The sequence below is a fragment of the Bufo gargarizans genome, chromosome 6 (assembly GCF_014858855.1).
Source record: "Bufo gargarizans isolate SCDJY-AF-19 chromosome 6, ASM1485885v1, whole genome shotgun sequence".
In the NCBI taxonomy this organism is placed as follows: domain Eukaryota; kingdom Metazoa; phylum Chordata; class Amphibia; order Anura; family Bufonidae; genus Bufo; species Bufo gargarizans.
The window spans coordinates 353,013,208-353,033,834 of NC_058085.1; the positions used below are offsets into that span (position 1 = coordinate 353,013,208).

Sequence of the window (20,627 nt, forward strand, 5' to 3'; positions counted from 1 at the left end):
ACTCATGGAAAGAATAATTAATGATTTAATATGGGGAAGAAAACGAGTTTGAATAAAGTTGGAATATTTGTATAAATCAGTGGAGTGCGGGGGTTTAAATCTCCCTTACTTTAAAGGGTATTTTATTGCAGCCCAGCTATTGATGTGCTACGAATCAGAGAACAGCGCACTGTTGGGGAAGTTGGTAGGTAGTCACGCTCACAATAATATATTTACCCTGTCGGAATCCGGGCTACTGAAGAGCTATGAGCGGGGCTACAGAGAGACTATAAAACTACTCCTGAAAGTGTGGGCTACAACTAGGACATGGTTGAAGGTAAAGGGTTCACTTACATTCACGCCTCTTTGTAAATACACATTATGCCAAAGGCTAGATGATATTGCAGCCGACACATTTTGGCAAAAGAATAAAATTTTGTATATTTCACAGGTAGTTAAGGATAGAGACATTAAGCCATTTATAGAGATGACACATAATATAGAAAACTTTTCATGGTTTAGGTACTTTCAATTGCGTTCAGTACTATCTAGTCTGGACGATAAACTGGTGTTGGATATAGATAATTAATCTTTTTTGAATGATTGGGTAGGGGGTACACTGTCTAAAATAAAGATTTCAAATATATATAAGCTACTACTCAAGGAACTGTTTAGTGATACACAGTCACCAGGACACAGAGCGTGGGAGGTGGATTGTCCGAATTTACAATCAGAAGGGTGGGAGAATATTTTTGGGAACTTAGGTTCACTATCCCAGAACTTCAACCATGTTTTAGTACAATTTTATATTTGCCACAGATTATATATCACTCCTTTATGGATGAATAAATGTGGACTAAGAGACACGTCTAACTTCCCTAAATGCGACACTTCAGGAGCGGACTATCTTCATATGATCTGGACCTGCCCAGAACTTATAAACTATTGGAATACCATAAATAATTTTATCATGTATAAACTAAAAATACGAATCCCTTTTGAACCACAAGTATTCTTGCTTAATGATCTTTCCAAAATAAATAATCATAAGTATCAAAAGTTCCTCCTGGGTAGGATACTGATGTTGGCCAGAGTGTTGGTCAGTCGGACCTGGTTTGCTCGATATACTCCAGATATAAATATATGGATAAACCTAATTGATAAGGTAAAAAATTATGAGAAAATCATGTATAAACAGAGGGAAGCTGAGGAGAAGTGGACTAAGATATGGGGTGGTTGGAGGATTAGATTAGTTGTGATAAATGTTTTTCTTTTTTTTTTGGCGCACCACAGGTAGGGGGAGAGGGGAGGGTGTAGGGAATTGGGGATGGGGGGGGGGGAAGGGAAGGGAAAAAAAAAGGGAAGGGAAAAAAAGCGTTTCTTTTCTGCATTCTTCCTTGTATTGTAATTTTTCTTGATATACCAACTAATAAAGACAATTAATAAAAAAAAAAAAAAGATATCCCATTTTGTGGCTGTGTTTTTTTATTTTTGAGGAATTTGTTCCAGTTAGTTAGGCCTATGGCCTCTCTTAGTTGGCTAAATTTAGCTTTTTTGAAGTTTGGTATTTTTGTTCCTCCCTGTGGAAACGCTCTTTTGAATGATCATTGGAAGGTTATTACTTTATGGTCACTATTTCCCAGGTGTCCCCCAACCTGCACGTCTCTTGTTCTGTCAGGCCTATTGGTTAATACTAAGTCCAGTAGGGCCGTCCCTCTAGTCGGGTCCTGAACCAGTTGGGAGAAGTAATTGTCTTTGGTTATTGCAAAAAACCTGTTTCCTTTATGAGATAAACAAGTTTCAGTTTCCCAGTCTATATCTGGGTAGTTGAAGTCCCCCATAATAACCACCTCACTATGATTTGCCGCCTTGTCTATCTTGTTTAGTAGTAGATTTTCTGTGGACTCTGGTATATTAGGTGGTTTACAGTAAACTCCTATTAGTAATTTATTATTAGTTTTAGCTACATGTATCTCTACCCACAGTGACTCCACTTGTTCTTGTCCCTCACTTATATCTTCACGGAGTGTGGGCTTTAGACAAGACTTTACATAAAGGCAGACCCCTCCCCTCTCCGGTTTTGACGATCCTTTCTAAACAGACTGTAACCCTGTACATTAACTGCCCAGTCATAGCTATCATCCAGCCATGTCTCAGTTATTCCCACTATGTCATAGTTCTCACACATCACTAATTCCAGCTCCCCAGTTTTATTAGTCAGGCTTCTGGCATTAGTATACATACATTTGAGAGGTTTATGTATATTTTTTTACCCTACATACTAAAAAGATCACAGAGAGGCATGGAGAATCATCAATAATGTTAATGCTCCGGGTCTCTGCTGTCCAGAGCTCAGCTTGGCTGTCTTTCACGCAGCGGATTCCATGCACTGCATCTGCTCGTGCGAAAGACCTCTTAGAAGTTTAGAAGCAATTCTTCAAATTTTTAAGAAAATTTCCAAAACCCAATTTGTAAGGACCAGTTCAGGTCTGAAGTCACTTTGTGGGGCATACATAATATAAACCACCCATTTAATGGCCCCATTTTAGAAACTACACCTCTCAAGGTATTCAAAACTGATTTTAAAAACTTTTGTTAACCCTTTAGATATTCCACAAGAATTAAAGGAATATGTAGATGAAATTTCAGAATTTCACTTTTTTTTGGCAGATTTTCCATTTTAATCCATTTTTTCCAGTAACAAAGCAAAGGTTAACAGCCAAACAAAACTCAATATTTATTACCCTGATTCTGTAGTTTTACAGAAACACCCATATGTGGTCGTAAACTGCTGAACGGGCACACGGCAGGGCGCAGAAGGAAAGGAACGCCATATGGTTTTTGAATGGCAGATTTCACTGGGATAATTTTAAGCTGCCATTCCATTTGAAGACCCCCTGATACACCCCTAGATTAGAAACTCCAGAAAAGTGACCAAATTTTGGAAACTACGAGATAAGGTGGCAGTTTTGTTGGTACTATATTAGGGTACATATGATTTTTGGTTGCTCTATATTATACTTTTTGTGAGGCAAGGTAACAAAAAATAGCAGTTTTGGCACTTTTTTATTTTTATTTTTTTACAATGTTCACCTGACAGGTAGGTCACGTGCTATTTTTATAGAGAAGGTTGTTACGGATGCGACAATACCAAATATGACAACTTTTTTGTTGTTTAATTCAGTTTTACATAATAAAGCATTTTTTTTAATGATTTTTTTTGTGTCTCCATATTCTGAAAGCCATATTTTTTTTTACTTTTTGGGTGACTCTTATGTAGGGGCTCATTTTTTTAGGTGAGATGACAGTTTGATTAGTACTTTTTTGACACAGTTTTTATTAGATTTTATTTACAGTGTTCACCTGAGGGGTTAGATCATGTGATATTTTTATACAACAGGCAATACCTAAAATGTATACTTTTATTTATTTAAGTTTTACACAATAAATGCATTTTTGAAACAAAAAGATTTTTTTTTACTTTCTCCATATTCTGAGAGCCATATTTTTTTATTTTTTGGGCGATTGTTTTATGTAGGGACTCATTTTTTGCGGGATGAGATTACAGTTTGGTAATATTTTGGAGTGCGTATGACTTTTTGATCGCTTGGCATTTCACTTTTTGTGATGTAAGGTGACAAAAAATAGCTTTTTTTACGCCGTTTTTATTTAAAAAATTTACGGTGTTCATCTGAGGGGTTAGATCATGTGATATTTTAATAGAACTGGTTGTTACAGACACGTCGATACCTAAAATGTATACTTTTTTTATTTATTTTTTACTTTTAACACAATAAAAGCATTTTTGAAACAAAAAACTCATGTTTTAATGTCTCAATATTCTGAGAGCCATAGTTTTTTTTTGTTTTTTCCCGATTGTTGTATATAGGGTTTCATTTTTTTACTGGATGAGGTGACCGTTTGGTAATATTTTGGGGGGCATAAGCCTTTTTGATCACTTGGTGTTGCACTTTTTGTGATGTAAGTTGACATAAAAATGTTGTTTTAGCACAGTTTTTATTTTACGTTTTTCTACGGCGTTCAGTTGAGGGGGTGGATCATGTGATATTTTTGTAGAGCACGTCATTACAGATGCGTAAATACCCAATATGTCTGGTTTTATTTTTCTTTCTATATTTTTTTACAATTTTATGTGTTTTATTTTGGGATTTATTTTCTTTTAATTATGAAAAACACTTTTTTTTTTATTTTTTTACTTTATTTTTGTCCCACTCTGGGACTTCAACTTCTGGGGTCTGATCCCCTCTGCAATGCATTACAATACAACCTGTATTGTAATGCATTGACTGTCAGCTTTTATGCTGACAGCCTGCCTGTGAGACCCAGCTGGATCTCACAGGCTTCCGTAGAAGGCAAGCCCCAATGCCTATGGAAGGCATAGGGCTTTCCTTCTCTGCCATCGGGTCCCCGCCTCTGCAGCGCAGGGACCAGATGGGGAAGCGGAGGGCACCCGTACCCTCCGCGAACCCTCTGTATGCCACGGTCAGCTTTAACCGCAGTATGCATGTGGTTATTATGCCGGCATCTGTGTTTTCACCGATGCCGGTGTATGCAGCAGGGGCCCGGCTGTCAGTGACTGCCGGGTCCGTGCCGCTGATCGGGTGGGCGCATTACCTAGCGATATGCCCCCATTGTCTGAGATGAGAATAACCCTTAAATGGCTTCTGTCCAAAAATAAAAAAATGCTCAGAATGGTGTAAAATAATACAAGTAAAATTCCTTTCACTAGCCCCTTGCTTCTCCTGTTTCAATGAGTGCAGCCAACCATTGGCTATACAGGTCCTTCTAAAAAAAATTGCATATTGTGATAAAGTTCATTATTTTCTGTAATGTACTGATAAACATTAGACTTCATATATTTTAGATTCATTACACACCAACTGAAGTAGTTCAAGCCTTTTATTGTTTTAATATTGATGATTTTGGCATACAGCTCATGAAAACCCAAAATTCCTATCTAAAAAAATTAGCATATCATGAAAAGGTTCTCTAAACGAGCTATTAACCTAATCATCTGAATCAACTAATTAACTCTCAACACCTGCAAAAGATTCCTGAGGCTTTTAAAAACTCCCAGCCTGGTTCATTACTTAAAACCGCAATCATGGGTAAGACTGCCTACCTGACTGCTGTCCAGAAGGCCATCATTGACACCCTCAAGCAAGAGGGTAAGACACAAAGACATTTCTGAACGAATAGGCTGTTCCCAGAGTGCTGTATTAAGGCACCTCAGTGGGAAGTCTGTGGGAAGGAAAAAGTATGGCAGAAAACGCTGCACAACGAGAAGAGGTGACCGGACCCCTAGGAAGATTGTGGAGAAGGACCGATTCCAGACCTTGGGGGACCTGCGGAAGCAGTGGACTGAGTCTGGAGTAGAAACATCCAGAGCCACCGTGTACAGGCGTGTGCAGGAAATGGGCTACAGGTGCCGCATTCCCCAGAAACAGCGCCTGACCTGGGCTACAGAGAAGCAGCACTGGACTGTTGCTCAGTGGTCCAAAGTACTTTTTTCGGATGAAAGCAAATTTTGCATGTCATTCAGAAATCAAGGTGCCAGAGTCTAGAGGAAGACTGGGGAGAGGGAAATGCCAAAATGCCTGAAGTCCAGTGTCAAGTACCCACAGTCAGTGATGGTCTGGGGTGCCATGTCAGCTGCTGGTGTTGGTCCACTGTGTTTTATCAAGGGCAGGGTCAATGCAGCTAGCTATCAGGAGATTTTGGAGCACTTCATGCTTCCATCTGCTGAAAAGCTTTATGGAGATGAAGATTTCATTTTTTTAGCACGACCTGGCACCTGCTCACAGTGCCAAAACCACTGGTAAATGGTTTACTGACCATGGTATCACTGTGCTCAATTGGCCTGCCAACTCTCCTGACCTGAACCCCATAGAGAATCTGTGGGATATTGGGAAGAGAAAGTTGAGAGACGCAAGACCCAACACTCTGGATGAGCTTAAGGCCGCTATCGAAGCATCCTGGGCCTCCATAACACCTCAGCAGTGCCACAGGCTGATTGCCTCCATGCCACGCCGCATTGAAGCTGTCATTTCTGCAAAAGGATTCCCGACCAAGTATTGAGTGCATAACTGAACATAATTATTTGAAGGTTGATTTTTTTTGTATTAAAAACACTTTTCTTTTATTGGTCGGATGAAATATGCAAATTTTTTGAGATAGGAAATTTGGGTTTTCATGAGCTGTATGCCAAAATCATCAATATTAAAACAATAAAAGGCTTGAACTACTTCAGTTGGTGTGTAATGAATCTAAAATATATGAAAGTCTAATGTTTATCAGTACATTACAGAAAATAATGAACTTTATCACAATATGCTAATTTTTTTAGAAGGACCTGTAGTGGATCACGCTGTGGCCAGTGATTGTCTGTAGCATCACATCCCTGTGTCAAGACTGAGGGACTGACCGGTAAGGTTTTACTTCTTTTATTTTGTTATACCATTGTCAGCATTTTTTAAGTGTCTGGACAAACACTTTAAAGGGCTTCTGTCACCCCACTAAACATTATTATTTTTTTGTGTAGTTATAATCCCTATACTGCGATTTATCCATACATAATGTGATTAATCATTTTGGTTCAGTAGATTTTGCTAAAAACGTACTGTTATAATATGTAAATTACCTGTCTACCAGCAAGTAGGGCGGCTACTTGCTGGTAGCAGCCACATTCTCCTATCATAATGACGCCCCCTCCGCATGTTGATTGACAGGGCAGGGAACGGGATCGTTCTCTGCTGGCCCTGTTTGCATTCAAAATCTCGCACCTGCGCCGTACCTGTCTTCAATCGGCGCAGGCGCACTGAGAGGCGGACGCTCGCTCGGCCGCTCCATCCTCAATGCGCCTGCGCCGATGACGTCACATCTACACCAGGCGCAGGCGCATTGAGGATGGAGCGGCCGAGCGAGCGTCCGCCTCTCAGTGCGCCTGCGCCGATTGAAGACAGGTACGGCGCAGGTGCGAGATTTTGAATGCAAACAGGGCCAGCAGAGAACGATCCCGTTCCCTGCCCTGTCAATCAACATGCGGAGGGGGCGTCATTATGATAGGAGAATGTGGCTGCTACCAGCAAGTAGCCGCCCTACTTGCTGGTAGACAGGTAATTTACATATTATAACAGTACGTTTTTAGCAAAATCTACTGAACCAAAATGATTAATCACATTATGTATGGATAAATCGCAGTATAGGGATTATAACTACACAAAAAAAAAATATGTTTAGTGGGGTGACAGAAGCCCTTTAAAGGAATGTCTCAGGCACATTGGAGAATTTATCAAGCCTTGCATTTGAGTTTTGGCTTCAAAAATACTCAGAATAGGGTTTTGTGACGGAGTTATCCGTGCAAAAACTTTATTGCATTCTTACACCACTCCAATTTTGAAAAGTGGGTGGATATTGGGTTGGTCTTGTAGATTTACCAACGGTGACTTTTTAAAAAGTCATAAAAATTGTCTCTACCCCTGTAAAGAGGTTACTTAGAAAGCAGAGTAACAGATGCTGCAAATTTATCAAATATACTTTGACATTTGATAGATTTGGCACAAACTGTGGTAACATAGATTCCAAAACTCACTTTAAAGCATACCTAAGTTTTCAAAAATAGTTTGCACAATGTTTTTTCTTTGTGCAATCACATTTGTGAAGAAATAGGTATTTTTGAGCTTCCCTAATGTCTTTTTAAACCTAATTATTCCCCCTTTCAGCTGCACAGCTAGATTTATTTCTCTCACAAGCAGGGGCCATTGGAAACTGCCCACTCTGTACTGCTATGATATTCTTTCCCTTACTTCTAACTCTGTTTTCTTCCATCTCTGGAGCTCAAAGAACAGATAAGGAGGAGGAAATTACACTTACGGTCACTCAGTGATCTTCAGAAGCTATGCAGGCTGTGTGTTGTCGGGATTAGGTTCTCAGCTAGCTCTGACATGCCCCCACTTCCTGTGAACCGTTTTCTGTGTCTCTGTTACTAGGGACCGACCTTGCCTGACAAGTGACAACAGGCAGTGGACTGCAAATTAGGTGGAAGTGCTGCGACCCCTACAGCCCATGACTTTACAGAGTTTTTTCCGGTGGATGCACACATTTTTGAATGAAGTGATTTGGAAATGTACTACTTACACCATTTGCTATTAAATGAAATGAAGTTGTGTGAAAGTAGAGTGAAAATAGTCTCACAGAACAACTATCCAGAGTATTATAAGGATCCCCTTATAATATGAGCCACGAGCATGAGGTCATCTCCCCACACATGGGCGGCACAGCAGAAACTGGGACGTCATACTCTTGTACATGCCCCTCTCCTACAAATGGCCGCCTGAGACAGCTCCCCTGCTCGTCCTCCCGGCGCATCCCTATATATTGAGCAGGAGTGGGCGGGCGCGCGTGGCCATTCTAGCGCCAATGCTGCTGCGCGATCGACGTGCAGCGTTCTCCGCTTGTCTCCATATTTAGGCAACCATTGAATTACTTAGTACCCGCTTGCCCACAGCTCCTGATGAAGTGCCCGCTATAGGGCAAACAGAAACGCATCGAGGAGGGCTTGTTTTCACTAGGTAGACTATACCCAAACAGTAGTGGGGGTCTCCCAGAGAATTGCCATGGTTGTCAGCCACACAGGCACCATTGTGGCATTGCTGGGGAGAGAGATGGACCTCTGCTTTATTTAGGTAGCTGGACCACAGCCTTAAATACAAACCGGATTCCAAAAAAGTTGGGACACTAAACAAATTGTGAATAAAAACTGAATGCAATGATGTGGAGATAGCAAATGTCAATATTTTATTTGTAATAGAACGTAGATGACAGATCAAGCGTTTAATCCGAGTAAATGTATCATTTTAAAGGAAAAATACGTTGATTCAAATTTTCACGGTGTCAACAAATCCCAAAAAAGTTGGGACAAGTAGCAATAAGAGGCTGGAAAAAGTAAATTTGAGCATAACGAAGAGCTGGAAGACCAATTAACACTAATTAGGTCAATTGGCAACATGATTGGGTATAAAAAGAGCTTCTCAGAGTGGCAGTGTCTCTCAGAAGCCAAGATGGGTAGAGGATCACCAATTCCCACAATGTTGCGCAGAAAGATAGTGGAGCAATATCAGAAAGGTGTTACCCAGCGAAAAATTGCAAAGACTTTGCATCTATCATCATCAAATGTGCATAACATCATCCGAAGATTCCGAGAATCTGGAACAATCTCTGTGCGTAAGGGTCAAGGCCGTAAAACCATACTGGATGCCCGTGATCTCCGGGCCCTTAAACGACACTGCACCACAAACAGGAATGCTACTATAAAGGAAATCACAGAATGGGCTCAGGAATACTTCCAGAAACCATTGTCAGTGAACACAATCCACCGTGCCATCCGCCATTGCCAGCTGAAACTCTACAGTGCAAAGAAGAAGCCATTTCTAAGCAAGATCCACAAGCTCAGGCGTTTTCACTGAGCCAGGGATCATTTAAAATGGAGTGTGGCAAAATGGAAGACTGTTCTGTGGTCAGACGAGTCACGATTCAAAGTTCTTTTTGGAAATCTCGGACGCCATGTCATCCGGACCAAAGAGGACAAGGACAACCCAAGTTGTTATCAACGCTCAGTTCAGAAGCCTGCATCTCTGATGGTATGGGGTTGCATGAGTGCTTGTGGCATGGGTAGCTTGCATGTCTGGAAAGGCACCATCAATGCAGAAAAATATATTCAGGTTCTAGAACAACATTTGCTCCCATCCAGACGTCATCTCTTTCAGGGAAGACCCTGCATTTTTCAACAAGATAATGCCAGACCACATTCTGCATCAATCACAACATCATGGCTGCGTAGGAGAAGGATCCGGGTACTGAAATGGCCAGTCTGCAGTTCAGATCTTTCACCTATAGAGAACATTTGGCGCATCATAAAGAGGAAGGTGCAACAAAGAAGGCCCAAGACGATTGAACAGTTAGAGGCCTGTATTAGACAAGAATGGGAGAGCATTCCTATTTCTAAACTTGAGAAACTGGTCTCCTCGGTCCCCAGACGTCTGTTGAGTGTTGTAAGACGAAGGGGAGATGCCACACAGTGGTGAAAATAGCCTTGTCCCAACTTTTTTGGGATTTGTTGACACCATGAAATTCTGATTCAACATATTTTTCCCTTAAAATGGTACATTTTCTCAGTTTAAACTTTTGTTCCGTGATTTATGTTCTATTCTGAATAAAATATTAGAAGTTGGCACCTCCACATCATTGCATTCAGTTTTTATTCACGATTTGTATAGTGTCCCAACTTTTTTGGAATCCGGTTTGTAAATAAATTACAATCGGCACGGTCCATTGCCACCACATACTAATTTGGGATCTGACCGCAGATACACTCTGTCACTGTGTGCATCCAAAACAGTGTTATCTGCATCTGGTTTAAGTCGGGGGACAGCTGAAAACACATTGATCCCCAGACTTTTGATCTTCTCTGCCCATCTCAATATACAAAGAGAGGGATAGCTATATTTTAAATAATTATCTTTAATAAAGTTTCGTTATTATTTTCTTTTTAACCGTCCTATTAGGCAGTGAATATACTTTAATTGAAAGTACAGCGACTCTTTAAAAATTCCCCAAATGATTAAAGTGGTTCTGCAGTTTTTTTAAACTGATGATCTATCCTCTGGATAGATCATCAGCATCTGATCAGCGGGGGTCCGACACACAGGACCCCCGCCGATCAGCTGTTTGAGAAAGCAGCGGCGCTCCAGGAGCGCCACGGCCTTCTCGCTGTTTACCGCAGGCCCAGTGATGTCACGACTAGTATCAATGGCCTGGGCGGGGCTAAGCTCTGTTCACTTGAATGGAGCTTAGCCCCGCCCAGGCCAGTGATACTAGTCGTGGCGTCAATGGGCCAGTGGTAAACAGCGAGAAGGACGCGGCACTACTGCCAGCGCCGCTGCCTTCTCAAACAGCTGATCGGTGGGGGTCCCGGGTGTCGGACCCCTGCCTATCAGATGCTGATGATCTATCCAGAGGATAGATTATCAGTTTAAAAAAACTGCAGAACCCCTTCAATTTCTCCTAGAGTGTTGTGCCTACAGTAAATCTTGAGGGGGTGGAGCATGACACAACATTCTCTCCTTGCTGTTTTTTGGATCGCAGTGTCATGCTCTAACTCCTTAGATCCTACAATAGGCATAACACAGTATGTTAGTTGTGCATGGAGTGTTCCTTTAAGAATGTATTCTCGCACTTTTCTTTCTACTTTTTTTACATTTATATGTCTCCTGTCTGGTCTTATGTCAATGTGAATTTCATCTTTTGGCACTAAAACCATTAACCTCTGATACGTTTCTTTGGATCTTTCAGGACACAGTAGTTGCTATCTTTGCAATGTCTAAATATGGCTCCTTAACGTTCGTGGATGAAAACATGCCGACTGTCACCATTACCAATGACAAAGGGTTCAGTGCAAAAGTAACAGTGAATCCCCAGAACCCGACAGAAGTGAAAGTTGTGGACTTGCCTGACATCCCAGCAGAGTACACTCTGGAAGCATTGGGAAGCGGATGTGCATATGTGCAGGTACAATGCAGACCTTTATTAATGGCCTAGCTCTGGATTAGCTTTAGGCTATAGGGCCCAGAGTGTTGCCATGACACTGTCAAAGACGCCACCTGCAGTTACCACTAGAAGGCGCTCACTACATACAGACTGACATGGCTCTCATTGAGTTCAAGTTAGCTCCCCCTAGTGGTGACTGTATGCAGCCAGAGTTATATCATATGTCATTTCAGAAAAAGGAAACTCTCCTGTATAAGGCAGGGGCGGTTTTTACTACCATGCAAACGTATGGGACCCCAGAGATCAGGGGGCCCTGCTGATGGTGCAAGTCCCCTGACAGCTGCACTACTTTTAATTGTATCTGTGTCCTCAGGATGCAAATACAGTTGAGAACTATAGTGCATGGCCGGTGAGTATGACTTACTCAACACCATGTCAATGACACATCGCTCCTCCTCTCTGCTGGCCAGCGTCACGATATTCTGTGCAGGTGGAACTAACGTTGCTGGTTAGCGCCGTCCCTTGTCTCTTATCTGCTCCCGCTGCTCCAACAGCTTTCATTTTGCGGCAGACATGATCCGACCACAGCTGGACCTGCCCCCCTCTCCCTATGACTAGCAACGGAGTGTGTTTGGCAGTGAACCCCAAGCATAATCTTGCTTGGGGTCCCAGATATGCCGAATCTGTCTCTGTATATAGATATATAATGACATTTTCAAATATTTATAGTTGTTGCATTTATGTTTTTTGACACACCTGCACAGAGACACCTTATAAAATGCTGGCTACCTGCACCACTAGGGGGAGCTCAGGAGCTTAGAATACATAAAATGAATTCAATAATAAAACCATAGGATCCTAAGTTCCTCTTGGTGGCAGCCACAGGTAGCCAGAACATAGTTGGCAACTGTCCCAAATTTGCCAAGACTGTCCCTGATTTTCAGGAACAGTCCTGGCAAATTCGAGCTGTCCCGGGCCAAAAATTAGTGGGTTAGGGCTCATGCACATGTTCGTTGCCCAGCCATGCATGTATTGCAGCACTTGAATGGGTCTGTAATCCTGAAGGTCGGTGCATGCACTACTTTTTTGTGGTGCGGACGGACCACGGACTCATTCAAGTCAAATGGGTCTGGATCTGCCTGTGGAATCCGCACAGAAGTTGTCGGTGCATTGGGAACCGCTGTTTGCAGTCCCCAATGCACGGAACGGCCTATCAATGGCCGTGTGCATGAGCCCTTACAGTAAATCCCGTCCATAAGTAGGCATTCCCAGGTGGGGTCAGGGCATTCCCAGGGGGATAGGGGTTAGATGCCCCAATTATACCAACTAAAACATTGGTAAGTATTCCAGAAGTTTATTACTGTCCATAGGATTTGCAGCGACAACAGAAAAACTGAGCATATAAAAATACATAATGAAAAGAATCAGCACAGAACGTCAGCCCTTTAAGTCTTTGGACTACAGTATCAACAAAATTCTACATGTGTTTGTCCCTAAAATGCTTACGCTCTTCAAATTTTCTTGACCAGATTATAATAGGATACAATATTCTGAATCCAGAGCCAGAAAAGTCGTTTATGCTTGATGCAGTAACCTCAGCAATTGAGTGCCCCCCTCACCCTGCGCCAAAATTCAGCATAGGAATCAGTTTCAGGTAAGTGGTCCAGGGTATAAAGGAAATATAAATCTTTGTGGAATTGTGTTTTGCCACATGTGCCACCTACCTTCTCTATACTGTACCACATATACATACCAACTAGAGATGAGCAAATTTCTCCAAAATTTGATTCTGTCAGTTTGACAACTTTTCCAAAAAGATTTGATCCAAATTTTTTTGTGGCGAATCATGTTAAACAGCTATTTCCTGGCTGCAGATAGCTTGTATAGTGGTGTAGAACACTGTGCCTTGTAGTAACACACATAGGGAGTCTGCTGTAGTAGTGAAACAATACTGTGAGTCAGTATGACATGCAGATGACAGGCGTCGCTCTTAGAATCACTGCACACTTCACTTATTTGGGCAGTCACGGGGCCAAAACTGACCAAATAACTCAAGTGTGAACTCAGCCTTACAGGTCAATGTTAGCACCAGGTAACCGTGCAGAGGCCCAGGATCCTACTATAGCTTGAAAGAGGTCACTCGTTTTACACCGTCGGCAGCTGATTCCACATAGATGTCTACAGAACCTGTTCTATTAAACGCTTATACAAGTAGAACCCCCTGACAGAGTGGAGAGGGTGCCAGCAGTAAGTTTGTGTTGACGTCACTGATTGTTCCGGCCTTTCACTGATTTGTCAGAATAATAACCCCCCAAAAAACGGATCCTGTCTGTTGAGCATCCGCCTTCACTCGGTCAGCATTAGGTCAGTAATCCATCAGTATTGCTAAAGCCCAAAAAACAGAGATGACAGGTGAATTGAGTATTTGCATGTCTTTTGTGTTTGGTACCCATTCCTGCTTTTGGCTACCAAATCACAAGCCAATTCTGATGCAAAATAGACATTATATATTTTTCCTATTAATAACCCCCCCCCCCCCAAAAAAAAAAACAATATTAGTTTACCGCGCAGAGTGGATAATAGGAAGTAGGTTTATTTCCCTTCAATACACCATTTAAATTGCTGAACAGCAATTAAGAAATATATCTTTTCAGATTAATACCGTATTTTACGCACTAAAAGACGCACCAGCCAATAAGACGCACCTAGGTTTTAGAGGAGGACAATAAGAAAAAAATATTTTTCATTAGACCTCAGGTCAGACCACCAGTCAGACCCCCAATGTTAATCAGACCTCAGATGACAGCCCCAATCAGACCCCCAATGATAATAAGACCCCAATAAGACCTCAGATTAGACCCCCAATCAGACCTCAGCTCAGATCCCAATGTGAATGACCCCCAATCAGATCTCAGATAAGAGCCCCATGCCTCTCATCAACCCCCATATCAGCCATCATTGCCATATTTCAGCCCCATGGACATATTTCAACCCCCATATCAGCCATCATTGCCATATTTCAGCCCCATGGACATATTTCAACCCCCATATCAGCCACCATTGCCATATTTCAGCCTCCATTACCATATTTCAACCCCCATATCAGCCACCATGGCCATATTTCAGACCCCATGGCCATATTTCAGCCCCCATTGACATATTTAAACCCCCATGCCTCTCCTCAACCACATAAGACATAAAACAAACAAAAAACACTTACCTCTCCTGCTCCGGACGCCGCCACTTCTCTCCTCCAGCACGATCCTCGTCCTCCTGCTGTCGGCTGTGCTGTGACCCGACGTGCACAGCGTGAGGACACAGAGCACATTCACGCTGTGCGCAGCCACTGCACAGCTGACAGCGGAGGACCAGGAAGTAGTGAGTACAGATCCTTCACCACTTCCCGATCCTCCGGTACTAATGAGCGCTTCCATAATGGAAGCGCACATTAGTATTCGCCCCATAAGACAAAGGGGTATTTTTCCCCAACTTTTGGGGGGGAAATGTGTCTTATGGGGGCGAAAAATACAGTACACCCTCCCCCCAAATAAAAAAGCAATCACAATTCACTGCAGAACAGATAATAGGAAGTAGGTTTATTTCCTTTCAATACACCCCGTAAATGGCTGTAGTACAATGTAACGTCACCGCAGAACGGCAATTAAGACGTATTATTTTTCCTATTACTACACCCCCCAAAAAAAGAAATATAACAATCACAATTCACCGCAGAACGACTAATGGGACATACGTATATTTCCTTTTAATACACCCCGTAAATAGCTGTAGTACAATGTAACTTTACCGCTGAACGGCAATTATGACATATTTTTTCCTTTTTTTTTTCTCCTATTAATACACCCGCCAAAAAAATGTCAAACAATATAAAATCAACGCAGAACGGCTAATAGGACATATGTATCTTTCCTACTAATACACCCTGTTAATTGCTGTATCACACAGAACTTGTACCCCAATAACAAGCAAGGTTTGCTGGAATTAGTGATGTATCATATAGTGCAAACAACCTAAAAGCAGCAGTATAAGGATCCATTCACACGGCCGTATGTGTTTTGCGGATCCACAAAACACGGACACCGGCAATGTGCGTTCCGCATTTTGTGGACCGCACATCTCTGGCACTCTCATAGAAAATGCCTTTTCTTGTCCGCAATTGCGGACAAGAATAGGACATGTTCTATTTTTTTGTGGAACGGAAGTGCTGATCCGCAAATGCGGATGCAAACTGCACATTCCGGCCCCATTGAAAATGAATGGGTCCGAACCTGTTCCACAAAATTGTGAAACGGATGCGGACCCATTTTGCGGACTTGTGTATGGCCCCTACTGCAATTTGGATCCTCAATTAGTGCAGCAAGGTGTAATAGAATCGCTCCTATTACCTAGGTTCTACACTCTCCTATTGCACCCTGTTCTCCTTTTATAGCATGGCTGATGCCTCCCTATCCTTTCCCTACATCTTAAATGATCTTTCCCTGAACTTGTAAATTGTTTTTTCAGCACAACAGTTTTTCCTAGCACCGTCCCTAGCGCCTGCTGACGTCTCTCCCTTCACTAAGCACAGTGGTAAATGTCAGAATCCAAGATGGCTGGCTGCTGATTGGCTGCATGCATGGCATTGTGGGTGATCCCTCGTTCCCAGAGTTCTGTGCAGCAGCTATTTAAGGAAAAAATGCAATGCGTTACCACGAAGCATAAGGAAATTCGTTGCGAATCGAATTTTTCCTAATATTCAGATCGAATTTTACTTTGTCAACTTCGATTCGCTCATCTCTAATACAAACACGTCTGTTGGTAAATTTGGGTCATTTAAGTCCGATTCCAGGCAGAATCCAAGCCAACTTGGACACCAATTTTCGTGTGTGGTTTACATTAGCCTCACCCATTTCTAGACCGGATTATACTTCCTATCAGCTGAACTCTGAAAAGGCAATTGGTCAAATTGTACATTTTCATATAGAAAAAGGGGTTCATCACCAGGACCCCCTACCCCTGGCCCCGAAACAGACGCGTTGTCTGTGTCCATGGTAGATACACCACTGCATGGACAATATTTGCATGGAGAATGTCACTGAAGACTGGGGATGGTGTACATGATTAGGGATGAGCGAATAGACTTTGGATGAAACATCCGAAGTCGATTCGCATAAAAATTCATTTCAATACTGTACGGAGCGAGCCACAGAATGTGATGGCTCCGAGAGTATTGAAACAAAGTTTTATGCGAATTGACTTCGGATGTTTCATCCGAAGTAGATTTGCTCATCCCTATACATGATAGTTATGAAATATGATTGATCTGCCAAACTAGATATAAGTTAATGCTGAAATTTATGTTTAACCAATCCTTTCCATATTTCAGTTTAAGTGATGCAAGTGAAGATCAAGCTTCTAACATGGCCATCATAATTGTAAAAATGGTGTCTGGATTTGTCCCTGTAGAAAGGTCTGTAAATGCGGTAAGTTACTTACCTCCTGATATCACATATTTCTCATATTTATGAGGTTGATATCACACAGGGAACTTGTTTTCTCATCTTAAATTTGGGGATATGAAGTGACTTTAATGGTGCATCCACACAGGATACCTATCCACAGTAAATTCCACAGCAGATCATCTGCACCACATGCATCCAGTGTAGAAGTAACATTAAGGCTGGGTTCACACCTGAGCGTTTTACAGCGCGTTCCTACGTGCTGTAAAACGCTCAACAGGCAAGAACCAATGATTCCCTATGGGAATGGTTCTCACCTGAGCGTTTTACACCGCGTACGATCGCGCTGTAAAACGCCCGACGCCCCAAGAAGTACCGGAGCTTCTTTGGGGCGTCTTGTCGCGCGTTCCCGTACATATACTTCAGCGGGAACGCGCGACAATGGGCGTTCGCTTGTCTCTGTATGCGCGATTGCAAACGCCCGTACAATGGCGCATACAGAGCGCTCCATCCCGAACGCTCAGGTGTGAACCCAGGGTAAAGGCCATGGACACCTTCAGGAAAATTATTTTATGATTGCATTTTACTAATTTTGGGCTAAAAGCATTTTTTCAGTTGGTCTTTAGTAAAAATGTACAGCTGTTTGAGATACAAGGGTTAAAAAAATCTGTATCTGCAGAGAATCACTCCATAAACACTCGTCATAGCTAAACCTTTATCAAGCTGAATACGGCTTAAATGAGTTCAGGAGATCAGAAATAAGGCTTCACGTCAGCTGATGGGACTGAGAAGTGATACTCTGAAAACAAACTGATTTTTAACCCTTGTACATCAAAAACAGCAATTTTTTTTTAATAAAGACCAATTAAAATTAATGGTTTTGAATTCAAAATGAGTAAAATGCAATTATTAAAAAAAAAAATCCCAAAAGATGTCCATAGCCTTTAAAGTCCACAATTAATCTTCCGCATATATCCACATGAGTTGAATGCATATTTTATTCTGAGATCTGTGCATGGGGTGAATAAACCATCAATATCTGATCGTCAGGAGTCCAGTACACCCCCCCACCGATCAGCTGTTTGGAGTAGCTCTGGCGCGTGGAGGCTCCTTCTGCTGTGTAGTGGACGCGCTGATGACGGCGGCCCTGCTCCTATTCTCTTCAGGTGAAGCAGTAACCAGCTCTGTACACTACACAGCACAAGGAGCTGAGTAGTTTTCACGTGCCAGAGCTACCCCAAAACAGCTAATCGACTCCCCTCTTTGATATCCATATGTCCTAACAGGACATAAGGACAGGTGTTATCATTTCTCTGCCTGCATGCTGCAATATGTCCTATGGATCCATTCACACGACAGTATCCGTTTTGTGGTTCGCAAAGTGGATCTGCAAAACACGGGTCCAGCACATTCTTCCCTATGTTAGAAATGCCTATTCTTCTGCGCAAAATGAACAAGAAAAGGACGTGTTCTATCATTATTTTTTGCGGGGCAGCGGAACAGACATACGGCTGTGCACAGCACACGGTGTGCTATCCTCTCTTTTGCAGCCCCATTGAAATGAATGGATCCGCATTCGGATCAGATGCGGACCGAAAATACGGTGGTGTGAATGGACCCTAAAGTTCATTTTCTCGTTTTCATCTCCCAGCTCTTAGCCAACAGCGTGGTGAAGAAGGTGAAAAGCAGCCCGGCGGATGTGACAATCTATCTGGAAAAGGTAAATGCATCGAATGCAAATAATGAGAGAGATTGGTTGCTATGGGCAACTAAGCCAATCAGATTCCACCTTTCATTTTTCAGAGCCGCTTTGGAAAATGAAAGGTGGAATCTGATTGGTTGCTATGGGCAACTCAGCCAGTTCTACTTTACAGCAGTTTTGATAAATTTCCCCCAATAAAGCTGCTTTTCCTCTAAAATCATAATGGAATCTCAAATATTAACTAGTTTGAAACTTGGTAAGAAATGTTTTGATGGAGTTCTCTGCTTGCTGTCAGTAAATGGAAGCATTCAGAGGCTGAAAACCTGATAATGTGCTGCTGTAATGAATGCCCCATTCACTTGGTGCACTCACTCTTGTACAGCTCCCTGTATCTGTGGGATCAGGGCTAAACCTAAACATTAGGGGGGAGATTTATTAAAGACAGGCATTTTACACCGGTCTTTCCAATCTCCAACTCCGCTGGAAGATGTGACCAATTTATGATGAGGTGCCGACCTTGTCATATATTATACACACCTTCGGCTGTCCGTCTGCCACAGTGAAATCGGGCATAAATGAAGATAAAAGTGGCAAACCTGCTGGCTCTGCCCACTTCCTGCCCCGCAATGCCGCCTTTTCAAAAAGTGGCGAGGGCAGCACAGAAAATTCTTAAAGTCACAAACTGTTTTTCCACCACTTTTCTGGATCACACAGACGATGAATCTCTCCTTAGGTGTCTATCGCCCTAACGCGCCAATTTCGGTAGGATCGGCCAAGCATTTAAAGGGCATCTGATTTGTAGCAATGAAACTGGCTGACCTTTTACTTGTGTGCATTGCTGAGGAAAATGGTGTTTTAATATATGCAAATGAACCTCTAGGAGCAATGGGGGCGTTGCCATTACACCTAGAGGCTCAGTTCTCGCTGCAACTGCCGGGACCTCTGCACTTTGACAGGACCAGGTGTGATGACATTTTCAATCAAAGTGCCGAGGGCGCGGCAGTTACAGAGAGAGCAGGGTCTCTAGGTGCAATGGTAACGCCCCCGTTGCTCCTAGAGGCTCATTTGCATATATTAAAACTTCACTTTTCTCAGCAATGCTGGCACATATGAACATGGGACCATTACTGGCCTTCAGCTGCCAAGTGCACATGTAACAGATCAGCCAGTGTCATAGGTGCAAATCTGGTGACAGAGGCCCTTTAATGTGTATGGTGGCCTTCTTACGCCCGTTGGTTTTTGACTGTCCTACCCTTTTGTTCCTTGGCAGATAAGCCGCTGCCAGAGAAGTCAAGATCTTCAAAAATCAAGAAATACTAAAACACAAATTAACTTTTTGCCTTTAAATGTCATTGTAGATTGACCGCAATACAATCCAGCTCTCGGTAGATGTTGAGCAGCAGAGTGAAGTGCAGGACCTGCAGCCGGCCGTGATATATCTGAAGGATTATTATGAGACCTGTAAGTGAATATTCTAAGAGAATCTGTCACCAGCGACCTTCCTATGCAACAGTTTGCCCAGACACATAGCTGTGGTTCACCTCATTAAAACGCTGTTTTTCTATTGTTGATCCAAGGCTCCGTTCCCAAGTTATGATACTTTTTCTTAATATGCAAATTAGGCCTCTGGTGCAATGAGGACATCACCGTTGCACCATTTTTGTACCCAAGCTCCACTCCTTTCTGTGGCCAGCCCCATCCTCGCTGCTTTCACTGACAGGTCCTGGCAGTGGTAAGGCCCCTTTCACACAAGCGTAATTTCCACGCGGGTGCAATGCGTGATGCGAACCCATTGCGCCCGCACGGAATCCAGACCCATTCATTTCAATGGGGCTCTGTACATGTGCGTTGGTTTTCACGCATTACTTGTGCGTTGTGTGAAAATCGCAGCATGTTCTATATTCTGCTATTTTTCACTCAACGCT

General features: G+C 42.5%; 1 protein-coding gene across 1 annotated transcript in view; it reads left to right on the plus strand.

The window, feature by feature from the left end:
- Positions 1-20,627, plus strand: part of LOC122942214 (alpha-2-macroglobulin-like protein 1) — a 103,104-nt gene that overhangs the window by 74,425 nt on the left and 8,052 nt on the right. Inside the window, exons 20-24 of the mRNA XM_044299714.1 lie at positions 11,350-11,565; positions 13,074-13,198; positions 16,928-17,024; positions 18,652-18,720; positions 20,061-20,163. Coding sequence (XP_044155649.1) covers positions 11,350-11,565; positions 13,074-13,198; positions 16,928-17,024; positions 18,652-18,720; positions 20,061-20,163 — 610 coding nt within the window. The remainder of the gene's footprint in view (positions 1-11,349; positions 11,566-13,073; positions 13,199-16,927; positions 17,025-18,651; positions 18,721-20,060; positions 20,164-20,627) is intronic.